The sequence below is a fragment of the Amia ocellicauda genome, chromosome 6 (assembly GCF_036373705.1).
Source record: "Amia ocellicauda isolate fAmiCal2 chromosome 6, fAmiCal2.hap1, whole genome shotgun sequence".
In the NCBI taxonomy this organism is placed as follows: domain Eukaryota; kingdom Metazoa; phylum Chordata; class Actinopteri; order Amiiformes; family Amiidae; genus Amia; species Amia ocellicauda.
The window spans coordinates 40,715,085-40,729,807 of NC_089855.1; the positions used below are offsets into that span (position 1 = coordinate 40,715,085).

At 41.7% G+C, this 14,723-nt stretch overlaps 1 protein-coding gene across 1 annotated transcript; it reads right to left on the minus strand.

Moving 5' to 3' along the window:
* Window positions 1-393: 393 nt before the first annotated feature.
* On the minus strand, window positions 394-11,602 carry LOC136751500 (amine sulfotransferase). Its single transcript, XM_066707163.1, has 8 exons — window positions 11,372-11,602; window positions 9,546-9,757; window positions 5,714-5,840; window positions 5,307-5,401; window positions 4,904-5,084; window positions 1,227-4,681; window positions 868-1,126; window positions 394-774 (listed from the first exon to the last, which is right to left on the minus strand). The coding sequence occupies exons 1-6, from the start codon at window positions 11,526-11,528 to the stop codon at window positions 4,551-4,553; spliced, it is 903 nt and encodes a 300-aa protein (XP_066563260.1). The 5' UTR covers window positions 11,529-11,602; the 3' UTR covers window positions 394-774; window positions 868-1,126; window positions 1,227-4,550.
* Between the last annotated feature and the right edge of the window lie 3,121 nt (window positions 11,603-14,723).

The window sequence follows — 14,723 nt, forward strand, 5'->3', positions numbered from 1 at the left end:
TGATGTCATTTTTCAAAACTCTAGACACAAAACTCAAAACGGCCATCAACACCGGCTGTCCAATGTTCAAAACATTGTATTGTGCATTCATATCTTTAAAGAAAGTTTGCACTTGCAGAATCATTGGATCAAATCACTAATTTATCATGAAATACCATAGGAACATTAATTTAGATCACCCACACACAAGATACCGATAGTTTCACTTTGTAGTTGTTCGTACAATCATTAAATATTGTAGTACAAAATGTGATACGTTTCATTATGGTACTACATGTAAATACATCACTGTAAAAGGACTAGTAAAGAGAATAAAACAGACATAGTGGAATCATTGAACAAACTCTGGAATGTATTGATGAACTACAATAAAATCACAACATAGTGCCAGACTGCATTTTTAATAAAAAACATTATTTATTTTTTTTTGAGGGGGGGATTTTGCCGCGGACACCCTACCACCCCCTCGCGGACCCCAGTTTGGGAACCTCTGACATAGGTCACGACATTAGCTCTACAGACCTGATTTAGCTCATCAGGGAAGGTTACAAGGAGAGCTGCATTATATGATCCAATACGAGGTCTGCGTACCACCACACCATCGTCCGACATAGCCACACACATGGTGATGTTGGCCCCACATTGTCCAGGTACTTGAATGGTTGCCCGCTGGTCAATTAAATTCCGACCTCTCCTCCTTGTCTTGGCCAGGTTGAAGCCTGCCTCATCCAGAAAGATGAATTTAAGATCGTCAGCATCCAGCTCCAACACCCTCTAAAAAGACATTTTGGAAAGAGAATTACTGATTACAATGATGTAGAATTTTTGTGGAATTTTTCACAACAGGCATCTTGAAACTGAACATACTCAGTCCTCAGTTGCTTCACTCTGTCTGCATTTCTTTCAAAAGGCACAAGGTATAGCTGTTTTAGAGACACCTGGTGCCTTTTCAGCATGCGTGCAGCAGTCGGCAAACTCATGGCTTCCACGTTCATGAACATGTCGTCATTGTTCAAGATGTGCTGCCTGAAGGTGAAAATCATTTCTGGCCTGAAACAAATTGACCACAGCTCATTGGTCAGTCAGAATTTTGCCTCTGCCTCCCCTATTTGGTGTAGTCTCTATTCTGCAGGGAAAATTACAGTAAGAACACATTTAGTCACATAGTCATGTAGCGTAAGGTACACTTATAAATTTCAATTTAAGAAGTGAATTTATAGTATCACCTTATCACGAATCCTGGAATCTTGTAGAACTCAATTTCTGTAATAATTGGACGCAGACATCAATTCCAAAGATATAAATTGTCAAATTTATTCAAAACAAAGACTAAATGTAGCACTACACTAATTATACAAAAGGGAAAAACTAATTAAAATTCAACTCTAGATCAACAAATCAAAGACAAATCACTTCCGTGACCAAATCAAAGACCATGGGATCGCATATGATAACACAAATCATTAAACAAAAAAGGTTATAAACACATTGACTACAATACCGGTTAGTAAGACAAAGGTGAGTCTCTCATTAGTATCATTAGTCAGACATTAAATAACTACGCAGGTTAGTATTTATGTCAGGTAACTTCTCGTTATATATATATCAGTCTCATTTACGTTTAGGTGCCGAGAAAGATCCTATCATTACTTGTTACCACAATTTCCCTTAACTGATTATTATTCAATGATTAAGGATAGGCAGGGCCACCAATAATCTAATGTCTATTAACTTGTGTCAATTTCAGACTAAACAGTTAAACAGGAATGAGAAGATATTTCTCGGCGTTGACAGATTTTATTTCTAAAATTATCAACAAAACAGTTTAATGCAACACACATTTATATTGAAGAAAACGAAATGATATTACACATTCTAGAGTTATGAATCACAGATTAACATTTCTAATTGATTTCTCAAATGTCATGAATCATGAACTCCAAACTGTTAAACTTATCTGAACTTCGTCGCAGAGAGGCCTCTCTGTCTTCAGTCTCAGATAACAGCACACGGCACGAGGTTCGTGTGGTTTGGAACAAAGGCAGTCCGGTTCGGCTTTGTCCAAGAACTTCCACTCAGTCGATGCACCTGGAAATTGGGGTTTCGCGAAAGTAGAGTCTTTTCCAAACAGATTTTCCACTGGTTTGAAGGCTCCAAAGTTGTGCACAAAATCTTCTTGGCAAGCAGGGTCTCTCACCGTACTTATTTGAAGACAAAGTCTTTGAGGAAAGCAGGGCCCTGTTTGTTCCAAGGGTCAAGTTTCTTAAGACTCAAATAGCTATTTAAATGACTGACACTTTCGTATACAGTCGACTTAGTCAATTGTCCAGCTGTAAAACTCCACTGATCAGGTGGGCACAGGCGGGCAGCGCAGTCTGTAAAGTTCTTTATTTAATAAAGTCCTTTAAAAGAATTCTCCGTACGGCTCAATCTCCTTCTCCCAGTTTAACTCTTCTGTTGCCGGCAAAGACTTGGTTGGTTTCTGGTTCCGGTTCTGGCAACAGAGCTACAGGTTGAGCTGTGGCAGCGAGTTTCTGGTTCAGGTGAGAGAGAGAGAGAGAGAGAAAGAAAGACTGTCCGCTGTTCCTTATAGTCTGTCAGATCAATAGGTGATTGGTCCCTGAGTTCTTGAGATTGGATTTCGGTTTCAGCCCCCAGTGTCCTATTGGAGGGGGGCTTGATTTATGACTTATGTCAATCCATGCCATCTTTTGGAAATGCCGGTTGGCCTGGGTTCGTAGCTCTATGTCGGGATTTCGGCTCTCATTCACTTCAAAGAGTTTTTATCACCTACAGGCCCCTTTCTCCAGACATCTCATAGCAGAATTCCAAACTATTTGGCCTCTTCTTGGTGCCATCCTCCCCAAAACTGTCACTTTGATGCAAACCAGTTCCAAGCTGATGAGCTAATGGAATCTGATAACTTTGGGGGGGGGGAGAGGTTTTCTTTAGATCAGTGCTTCAGCTCAGAGCCCAAATGCTCTTATCCAAATACACCCAACATAACGCTACAGTCATTTGATAATTGAAAGTAGCTTAATGTTTAGTGCATGCTGAAGACTTACCGGCCATGATTGATCTTCTGAGATGTAGTTGAATCATTGTAGCTGCCTCAGTCATTGTCATGCCATGATTTACGACATGGTCTACAACTATTGCTCGAATTTCATTGGACACTCTTTGCTGTTGACCACCACGTCTTCCTCGTCTTCCTCCTCCCACTGTTTGTGACCTGGATCACCTGCCAGCTCCATGTTATCGCTATGTTGTTCTAGGTGGATATCACTCATTTCACTATATACTCGTACCACTATGTGAAATCAATCATCAGTAACGAGTTGGCAGCATTGGATAATCAATTACAAGGGCCTGCATACACACAGTAATGTCAAATCTAAAAACATGGTCTGGAAAAGTGGTACATGGGACCAAAGAAACAGTGTCTGATAAAGAATGTTGATTAAATATTACATCCACAGACAATGTAGTCCAATTGGTTCATGTTCCACGGTAATTGGTGTCAATGGATCTCGTTATCCTGAAAATTTCATGACCTGAACATGGAATATTGTTCGTCAGTTTCCATAAAACCATGCATTAAGAGTAATGCAACAGTATCAATTGATAGTTAGATCATTATAATGAAATGAATAGATGAATCTCAGATGTAATGTGTAAATTGCATTTTTAAATGGTAATACTTTGATGTTAAGTTGTGTCATTTTGAACAGGTGATTTTAGTGATTTTAGTGTTTTTAATGAACAAATCATAGGTTTATGTGTATTGTATCCAAGCAATTGGAAAAAGTGTTAGAGTTTTGAAAAATGTGCATTTTGATCATCGGTTGTGACTTTTGTGTATAGAGTTTTGAAAAATGACATCAAGGTTCTGAAATTAGTGCCAAAGTTATTGTAAAAAACTAAAACAGTAGTGTAGTGCAGTGCAGTTTACTATAGTGCAGTGCATCTATAGTACTGTAGTCAGTATTGCCTGACTTCCTGATATATTAACACATGGTTCTAGAGATTTACAGCACCGTACAGCACAGCCACAATTCACAGTTATGGAAATCAGATCCAGCATATCTTGAACCCAGACAGGCAAACCGACAGACAGACAGACAGACAGACAGACAGAGACACACAGGAGGACTGGGCCAGCAAATCAGCAGTGCTTTATGATGATGTTTGACAGATCTGAACAGTCTGGTAGCTAGGGCTGTGATCCAGGGTTATTAGTTCTCTCTCTCATTCCCCTCCGCCCTCTCTCCCCTCTCTCCTCTCCTCTTAAATTCAAACTCAGAATCAAAGGTTACTTTATTGGCATGACCAACAGGAGCACAGATGCCACAGCAGGATTGCACAGAAAATACAATAAAACTCCTCCTCCTTCTTCCCCTCTCCTCTATCTCCAATATTGGTCATATAATGGAATTGATTGGATATTGGTGTCGATCAGATTCTGATGTGGTGTGGTGCAGTAGTGTGTGGGGGAAAGTCAGTGTATTGGCATATTATACATATATTATAGTGCTGCACTCCTGGTGGGATCAGGCCTGCTTGATCTCGCTGATGTCCCAGCTATACTGCACTGGCAGGCCCTTCATCTTCTCCCTAAAGATTTGGTCGAACCTCTCACTCTGAGCCACGGTGAAGGTGTTCTTCCAGTCGCCCACAGTGCCTGCATCAGGTAAACAATTGCAGGAAGGTTTAAAATGTAAAAAAGGTGACTATGTATGTCTGCAGAGATGGGATTGGCAAAGGAAAATGGAACATGTGGTTCCAAGAGGAAAAGGGTTCAGACTGGAGCCAGCGTGTGGACTATAGTATAGTATAGTATAGCATAGGGGCCCAGACTGGAGCCAACAGTATAGGGGTCAAGGTTGTTGCTGTCTTGTCTGACCTTTGCGCAGGAAGGCCCCCTGCCTCTTGTCCATCACGTCCTCAGGCAGGAAGTCATAGTTGGCCCGCGGGTCAGACTTCATGTTGCCAAATGTGGCCTTTTCCACCACATGGTCAATGGTCGCTGCGTCCAGCGTCTTGCCCAGGAACTGACTGATCTTCACCACTGCCGCACGCAGGTCCTACACACAAAGACACATATACTGAGGCACACACAGGCACACTGAGACACACAATGACTCAGAAACTTTGACACACAGACACAGACAGAGACACACAATGACATACAAAGACACACACAGACTGAGACACATGGAGACACACAAATGTTCCAAACACAGACGCACTCCTGTCTGTACTGAAGCTGTGAGTCATCTGTGATTGACAAGATTTTCCCCACCCACCTTGATCATTTCCTCATAGGTCAGGAAAAGGATGTTGAAGTCATCTCTGTGATTGTACCAGCCGCACACGTGATCGAACCAGGAGCCACAGATCACTGCAGAGCACAGGAACAAACAGCATTGATTGAGGACATGTTGGCAAGGATAGCCTATAACACCTCAGCACTGCAGGCTGTTGATAGAAATGCATAAAACTTCTACTTTCTAATCCTAAATTCCAGATTCACTTGAATTTAAATCCAGGTATCCAACCTAAATTTAATTTCTAAATTCTAGATTCAAACTGGAGTATAGGAGGGCAGACTGGAGGCAGTGCTATGTGGACTATAGTATAGTATTGTATAGTATAGCATAGTATAGGGGTCCAGGCTGAATCCCTTCCCCAGTGTATCATGAGTCAGACTTACCTCTTCCCTCCTCAAACCTGTCCAACATGTCATCAAAGTCTTTGGGCGTCTCCAGTTTGGCCATGATTTTGGCGAAGTGGTAATAGGACACCAGGACGTCTTTGGGGTTACGGGAGACATAAATGACCTGTACAGGGAGGGCACACACACATACACAGGTGAAATGGGGGGAAGTGTTATAGCATGTTATAGACACAGAGACACATATACAGGCACTTGGACACAGACATAGACAGAGACACAGATAGAGACACAGAGACAGAGACACAGACACAAACAGAAGAGACACAGATAGAGACAGAGAGACATACAAAGAGACACAGATAGAGGCATAGATAAACAGAAGCACAGAGCTAGAGAGACACACACAGACACCAACAGAGAAACATAAACACGGACAAAGACAAACACACATAGACATACTTAAACTCACTCATACACACAAACATAAATAGAGAGAGAGACACACACACCAGGATTGCTTGGTAAATTGCCAATAATCTTTTTACAGCTATTTACCGAAGAGGCCCAAATCCTCTTTGATCCCTGTGAACCTTGACCGTGCTCGTCTCCCACCTATAATCTCAGTTCTCCCAGTGTTCCACTAACAAAGTTCATTTGCAAAGCAGCCACCCTTACCCACTGTCACAGGCTATAACCCTTTCTGAAATCAGGGTCTAGCTGATACAGAACTACAGTCAGGAGTGTGAACCACTGATGCTCATCTAGACAGTGTTTTCCCAGCAGCCCTTGCTGACTGGCTGAGCTGTGCTGAGCTTTACCAGTGACAGGAAGTGCTGCTGTAAGAGCCGCTGTCCGTCTTGTTCCGCTCACTCTGAGGGCTGGGGAAAGTGTTCAGTGGTGCTCTGTGAACCGCTACCCTGAGCCTCTTTATAAAATGTAGTGCACAAACCTGCGATACCTGAGCGGATGAAGGAATGCCATAGAAGAGGAATTGTGCAGCTGATCTCAGTAAGTCAGCAGTAGAAAGCAATAAACCACAATGTGAAGTTGGGGCCAGTTGTGAGTGCAGAGTTCAATGCTGCATATAAAGTGTATCCAGCCATGTTCAGCATATTTCACACTACATCATTTATAAACAGTGGAGGTTGTACTGCAAACTTGACCTGCAAACCCACAGATTATGCAAAGCCATTTGAAAGTAACATATTTATTTTTTTAACATAGGATAGAAAATGTGCGATATTTTTGCCTATGCCACATTTGTCCCCTTTCTGTATCTTTAAAACATGTATGTTTATATCTATATCGATTTATTTTATGCACTGAAAATATATTGTAGAAAGTAACCTTAGCATATACAACGATCAGCCATAACATTATGACCCCCTGCCTAATATTGTGTAGGTCCCCCCTTTGCCGCCAAAACAGCCCTGACCAGTCGAGGCCTGGAGTCCACTAGACCTCTGAAGATGTGATGTGGTATCTGGCACTAAGACGTTAGCACCAGATCCTTTAAGTCCTGTAAGTTGTGAGGTGGGGCTTCCATGGATCGGACATGTTTGTCCAGCACATCCCACAGATGCTCGATTGGATTGAGATCTGGGGAATTTGGAGGCCAAGTCAACACCATGAACTCGTGATTCATCAGACCAGGCCACCTTCTTCCATTGCTCCGTGGTCCAGTTCTGATGCACACGTGCCCATTTTTGTCACTTTCGGCAGTGGACAGGGGTCAGCATGGGCTCCCTGACTGGTCTGCGGCTACGCAGCCCCATACGCAACAAACTGCAATGCACTGTGTGTTCTGACACCTTTCTATCAGAACCAGCACTAACTTTTTCAGCAATTTGAGCTACAGTAGCTCGTCTGTTGGATTGGACCACATGGGCCAGCCTTTACTCCCCACGTGCATCAATGAGCCTTGGCTGCCCATGACCCTGTCGCCGGTTCACCGCTTTTCCTTCCTTGGAGCACTTTTGATAGGTACTGACCACTGCAGACCGGGAACACCCCACAAGAGCTGCAGTTTTGGAGATGCTCTGACCCAGTCGTCTAGCCATCACAATTTGGCCCTTGTCAGAGTCACTCAGATCCTTACGCATGCCCATTTTTCCTGCTTCTAACACATCAACTTTGAGGACAAAATGTTCACTTGCTGCCTGATATATCCCACCCACTGACAGGTGCCATGATAATGAGATTATCAGTGTTATTCACTTCACCTGTCATAATGTTATGGCTGATCGGTGTATAACCTGTATATTTCCTATACAAGCATGTAAACTGGAACTTGTAAATTGCATTATGCTTTGAACTGTACTACATTTTGGCACTTTGTATTACTCTTATGTTTTGGAAGTGGAGGAGCACAAGGGGAGCTAGCTCCTATAAGCAGGAAGCTTCCCAGGCTTGAGAGGCAGAGAGGACTGTCTGTGGAGTGAAGAGGGGAGAAAGGGAGAAATTAACCAGCCTGAAATACAGGTGAACGACCCGTTGTTGGTGGATTTGGACTTTGGCTACCGGATTTATGATTTTGATTGTTTACCATGCATGTTTGTCTAAGGGAGGGCCCTGTATTCAAAGTATAGTTTGTCTTGAGGAGAGATAGGGTTTTATTTATTCACTTTTTTACTGTGATTTTTTTCTTTGACTCACCAACATGATGCCATGATATACAACACAGGGGCACAATTTCGGTATAGGAGAAAAATATAAGGAGCATGCACTTCTACCCTATATTAAATATATTTGTTCCAAACGGAAAATTTACATGGAAAGCTATTGCATTGTTTCGCATTTAATTTCTGGTGTGCACGTGGGTATGTATGAGTGAGTGTATGTGCATGAGTGCGTGCGTGTGTGTGTACGTGCGTGAGTGTGAGTGTGTGTATGTGTGTGTGTATGTATGAGTGTGTGTATGTGCGTGAGTGTGTGGGCACCCGGGCTTGATGACAAATTTCATAGGCATATAAATAGTACAAATACGCAATATGGAAACAAAATTATGTAAATGAAAAACACTAAGCTCACTCTAAACTTTTCCGATGGCGCTCTCTCTCTTTCTCTCTCTCTCAAATGCCATTATACAATGCTTTCAGCACAGCGTGTGTGCCACGGTACCTTGCAGGCACACGCCTCAGCCTGTCACACACTGTTAGACAAATAAAACATATTAGTTGACTGAACTCCTAAACTCTTCGTTTTTTCCCCTTATTTTATTAATTAAACTAGAACCCCTGGCTATATGAACAAGGTAATACTAAAGTAAAATAATAAAGTTCAATCACAAGTTCAGCTGGGTTCACCAGCTGAGTTTGCCCTATGCCAGAGGTGAGCTGCTATCAGTGTCAATGTAAACAGAGAGAGAGAGAGAGAGATCCTGGATGGCCAGAAACGAGTGGCGTGTCCTGGGGGAGGTGTTCCTGTTATTCTCCAAATACAGAGAAATACGTGAGGAATCTCTCCTGAAATGTTATAGGTGGCTGAATTTGATGGCTCTCTGACTCTGAACTCTCTAAACTCTGCAGCCTATTACAAGAGAGGGAGCAGCTCCTGTATCAGAGGACCTATAATCTGCCCCTGGCTGGAGACCCTGCTATTCTGTACTGTACTGTAGTATCTCTCCAGGACCAGGGCTGGAGACCCTGCTGTACGGTACCCCCTCTCTGATTTACTGGAAATATTAGAAATCTGTTCAAGATTCAATCCCACCTACACTTCCCCCCTGATCCACAAAACAATGACCCCTCACATTCCCACATCCTTACTGGTCCATCAGTCCCTCTGTCCATCTGTCCCCTGTTCACTCTAGGGCTGTCCCCAATGTCTGTCCCCTCTGTCTCTGAATGCCTCTTTGTAAATAACCTACTTTGATCTGCTTGTCTTTGACCCCCTGGGGCATCAGGTAGTGCCCTAGGTGCGAGGCAAAGAGGCGGGGGGAGGGGCGGTTGATTATGTCCTGGTCCTTCTGGATGTATTCCAGCCAAGGCATACGCTGGAAGGTGGTGTCAGAAGTGGGGGGCGCGGGGGGCAGCTCAGACTCGTACAGCATTGTCACAATATTCTGGGTCCACACTGTGCCTGCAGGAGAGAAAGAGGTTGGGGCCATCAGTTTAATTTGTGCCTGATTAAAATGTGAATGTCTCCCCGTTTCATGTCTCAAAGTGTCCTGGTGGGCAAGGTATAGAGGCTATGGTATATTTTGTCTGGTTCATTTTTATTTATGTTACTTGAATTGTGTGTTTGTTGTGTTTTCATTTGGTCTTATATTTTTTTCTTCAATCTTGTTATTTACATTGATTTATAACATTGTTTTGGAACGTTTTAACAACATTCCCTCTGGAGGCTGTTACAACATCACTGGGATCTGCCTTGACATTATTGTAATGTTGTCACGATGTTGCTTGCGAATGCATTATAGACTCTTTACTCTTCAGTGGTTTTTTACACTGAGTTACTAGGCATCTTGTAATCTTTCCAATTGATCACAGTCTGTCACACTCAAACATACTCATGTACACACACTCATTCTCACTCACACTCCTGTCACCATACTCCTGCCCAGAGTGCACTGAAAAACTTCCCTGTGAGTGTGTATAAGTCAATGTGTGTGTATGAGAGTGTTTGAGTGTTTATGTGACAGTTTGAGAGTGTGTGTGAGTGTGAGAGTGTACATGAGAGGGTAACAGTCAATGTGTGTGTGCAGTAACGTGCAAAGGACATTAAGAGGACAGGGGTTCATCCACGGAGGGGGTGAGAAAGTGCATCGCTGGCAGAGGGCACTTGATCATAAGGGCAGGGGCTTGAACCCCCCCAGCTATCACCACTCCCATCCTGTGCACGTCTGTGTGTGTGTGTGTGTAGAGTTCACTGAACTGCAATCACCCACAATATATTTAGTTTTATGATTGCTTATGCAGCACAGTCTCCTTCACCTGTGCTACTGTTTATCATATCCAGTGGGGCAGAGGTAAATTGGAGGGAGGCCCTGTACCACCCACAGGGGCACTGGAGCTGTAACACAGAGGAGCTCACCAGCCTTGGTCCTGGAGAGACACAGTACAGTACAGCACAGCAGGGTCTCCAGCCCTGGTACTGCAGAGCTACAGTCCAGTACAGTACAACAGAGATACAATCCAGTACAGTACAACAGAGCTACAGTCCAGTACAGCACAGCAGGATCTCCAGCCCTGGTACTGGAGAGCTACAGTCCAGTACAGTACAACAGAGCTACAGTACAGTAAGCAGGGTCTCCAGCCCTGGTACTGCAGAGCTACAGTCCAGTACAGTACAACAGAGATACAATCCAGTACAGTACAACAGAGCTACAGTCCAGTACAGCACAGCAGGATCTCCAGCCCTGGTACTGGAGAGCTACAGTCCAGTACAGTACAACAGAGCTACAGTACAGTAAGCAGGGTCTCCAGCCCTCAGTTTACTCCCAAATGTTGAATCAATTTAGGACTTTAATTTTGCATACACATAACACCAGTATATAGTGGAAGAATGGCACACAGTTGTATTTTGACACTGTCTAAACAGATGTATTACAGTACTATATTCAATAAAGGGAGAACATATGTATTATTATTATCATTATTGTTGTTGTTGTTATCTGATTACATATATATGTATATGTATGTATGTTTGTAAGTATGTATGTACGGGAGTCTTTTTTCCCTTGCCGTAGGATACCTGATTTGGGATAGGTGACCAGGAACACGTCACTGTCCCTTATTTCGAAATTTTCCAGTGAGTCGATGTATTCCGGCTGTACCTCGTCTCTGATGAAGACATAGCCCTTGTACTTAAACAGATAGTCGTCCAGGATCTCCACCTCAGAGCTGGCCATGGTCGCACAGTAGACACGAGTCACTGAGACTTTGTGAGGAAGACCGAGTCTGAGACACAGCTACACGCAGAGGGGAGGGGGAGTGACGGAGTGACAGAGAGAGAGAGAGAGAGAGAGAGAGAGAGAGAGAGAGATATGCCCTTCGTCCTCCACTGCAGTAAATATGCCCAAAATAAGGGACACTTTCTTTAATAAATTCATAAATATTATAAAATCGTATTCAGAATTGATAAATGAATAAAAAATAGCTATCCTCCTGGTGGAAGGACACACAGCACCCCTGGCCGCCCAATATCTAGCCTGCCACAGCCTGAGGGGCACACCATGAAAACATACAGGAGCACCAGCTGTAAACTTGTTAACTATAAATAAAGTAAATGTACATGTCTATTAAGATTTTATTTATAAATTATATTGTTTCAATTTTTTTTTCTTTTTCTTACCTTTTATTATTTTTCAATGTATGTATGTAATATTAACTGCTTTGGCAACACTACAGAACTGTTTGTCATACCAATAAAGCACCCTTGAATTGAATTGAATTGAGAGAGAGAGAGAGAGAGAGAGAGAGAGAGAGAGAGAGAGAGAGAGAGAGAGAGAGATGCACATTAAGTGACTTTCATACGCGCTTTTAGTTCAGATTGACCAGGACCCATACCGCATATATTATCTATATTGCATTTACCTTCTTACTGTTTTCTATACGATCGGATGAAGTCACTGGACCTGTCTGTAAATGCAGGACTGATGTTAGACAGTTTAAGTCGTGCCGGTTAAGCTTGTATTTGTATTAATATCGTATTATTATAGTGTGAAATTGTATTTGAGAAGCTGAGAGAGGGGAAAAGAGAGCGCGCACACTTTGCCTCTCTTTACCTTGTAGTATTATACGCCTTGTACTGATTAACAGCGAGATTTAAAGGACAATCTCGTCACATTAGAGACCTAGTGTAAAATATATTTAACAATGTTGCACGTTGCATACAACAAGTCTGTCGGAAGAATTTCATTCATAGGCGTAGGTTTCATTGATTTGTACTTGGAATATGCACACACACACACACACACACACACACACACACACACACACACACACACACACACACACACTATTATTGTTAAGATCACTTTCGTTACTTTAGCCTTACTGGATGTCATTACAGGGCGCTCCAATCTTCAGCATATTTTGTTTTAGTCGTAAAAGCATATGTAGAACAAACGGAAGACATTATTTAAACCGATATCGGACGTATTTCCATTCGTCTCACACTGTCCTCGCTGATGGAAACTGTAACTTTAACGACACTCCCTTCGAGCCGCACTGGGGACCTGTTTGAACCGTTAATTTTTGCAAGGCACGGAATATCAATACAAAAAGACTCTTCGTCATATTTACAAAATATTATTATATTACTACTTTAATGAGAGCAAAACATATTAGTTTTGTATTTTAATTTGAATATAGCTATGTTAGGTCTAGTTATTTTTAATTGTGATGACCTGAACATAAATGTATTCAAGTAAGTTTGGAGTTAAATTGTAGAGTCAGTTATTAATAGCGTATTGTGCGTAGGTTATAATGATACGTTTATGTTTCCATCAGAACCGCTGTTGCATGGAAGGACTGGGACTAAAAAACGACTATGGACTTTGACCCAGACCGGTCCACCACAACCGGCCCCATATACTCAACCGCCCAACATTAACCTGTTAAATGTAATTTTAAAAATGCAAATATCCGCCTAAATATACATATCCAAAAGTAATGATTTACCAGGAGAGGGCCATACACAATAACTATAATGATGCATACTACAAGAAATATTAAAAATTCACATTTCTCGGAAGAAGTGGTTATAACTTACTCAGGTGTACAAATAATGATGGAAATATGATATATACGCTATATGGTAGTTCCTATTCAACAAACGTTGAAGAAATAGGGCTTGAAATGACATAAAGGGCATGCACATTAATCAACAAACTATCTTAGCTGATAGGGATGTTACATTTCGTTTAATTTAGAAAATGTTTAAATATTACAAATATAAGAGTTTAAAAGTTTAAACTCTGGCATGCAACCTGTAATCTATAAACTATTAACATCACTATTAGCTAGCACAATACCGATGTTGTGTTATTCGTCTCCCTCCTTGCCCTGGCCCCCCATTGCCTACTGTTTTGGTTGCAGCCGCTGCCCTGACTTTGCTGTCGCTGTTTCATTCTTCTCTCCGAAATCTCTAGTACAGGATAGTAAAGGGCCCCTAAAATATGAAATACATAATATCTAACAAAAAAGTACGGACCGAGTGCTTTTGAGCTGCGCACAATATGCGGACTCCCAGCTGAGTGACGGAGATGTAGATGTAGTGTGAATGTTCCCACCTGACACAGTTAGTTGGAATAACGTTGCATTGACGTCAGAATCCGGTCAGATTTTGGTCATATGATGGTTGTATATGAAAGTTGGATTGACGTTAGAATAATGTCGTTGTTACAACGTCAGAATCTGATGTCATTTATAACTTTCACCTACAACCAGTATATGACCAAAATCTGACGTAGGATTTTGACTTCTGTATAACATTATTATATCAATCATATCAATGTTATAAGTCTGACTTTAAGTTCCTAAATTAAACAATGTTATTAGTACACCACATGCAGTATATAGTAGGCTTTTGTAGAAATAAACTGAATTCAAGTCATACTTTATTTAATACAACTTTGCATTAACAGTAAAATTAACAGTAAAATTAACAATAAAAACAAAATAAAAACATGTCATTTAGCTAGGCCAGTGGTTCTCAACCCTGATCCTGGAGGACCCCCTACCCATTCTGTTTCTTATTCCAATTGAGCACTCGATTACTTAATTGAACTAATAATATGCCTAATCTAAGCCTTCCAATAATTTTAAAAAGGGGGTTTCAAGTTAAGCATAATATGTTATACAAAACTTGAATTGGAACATATTATTGGTTATAGGACTATACAATTTTAAAAGTCACATTTATGTAAATTATTACTCCAATGTAAAATAACCTGAAATCTCAGAAATCTGAAATCTGTCTCTGAAGAAACATTATACTTTCTCCACATCACTCTGTTTGCTTGTTCATGAACATCACTTCTGTTTCTGAGGAAAACTGTGTCTTCTTGTTCCTCATTGCTGCTACTGACTTCAGCAAGCTC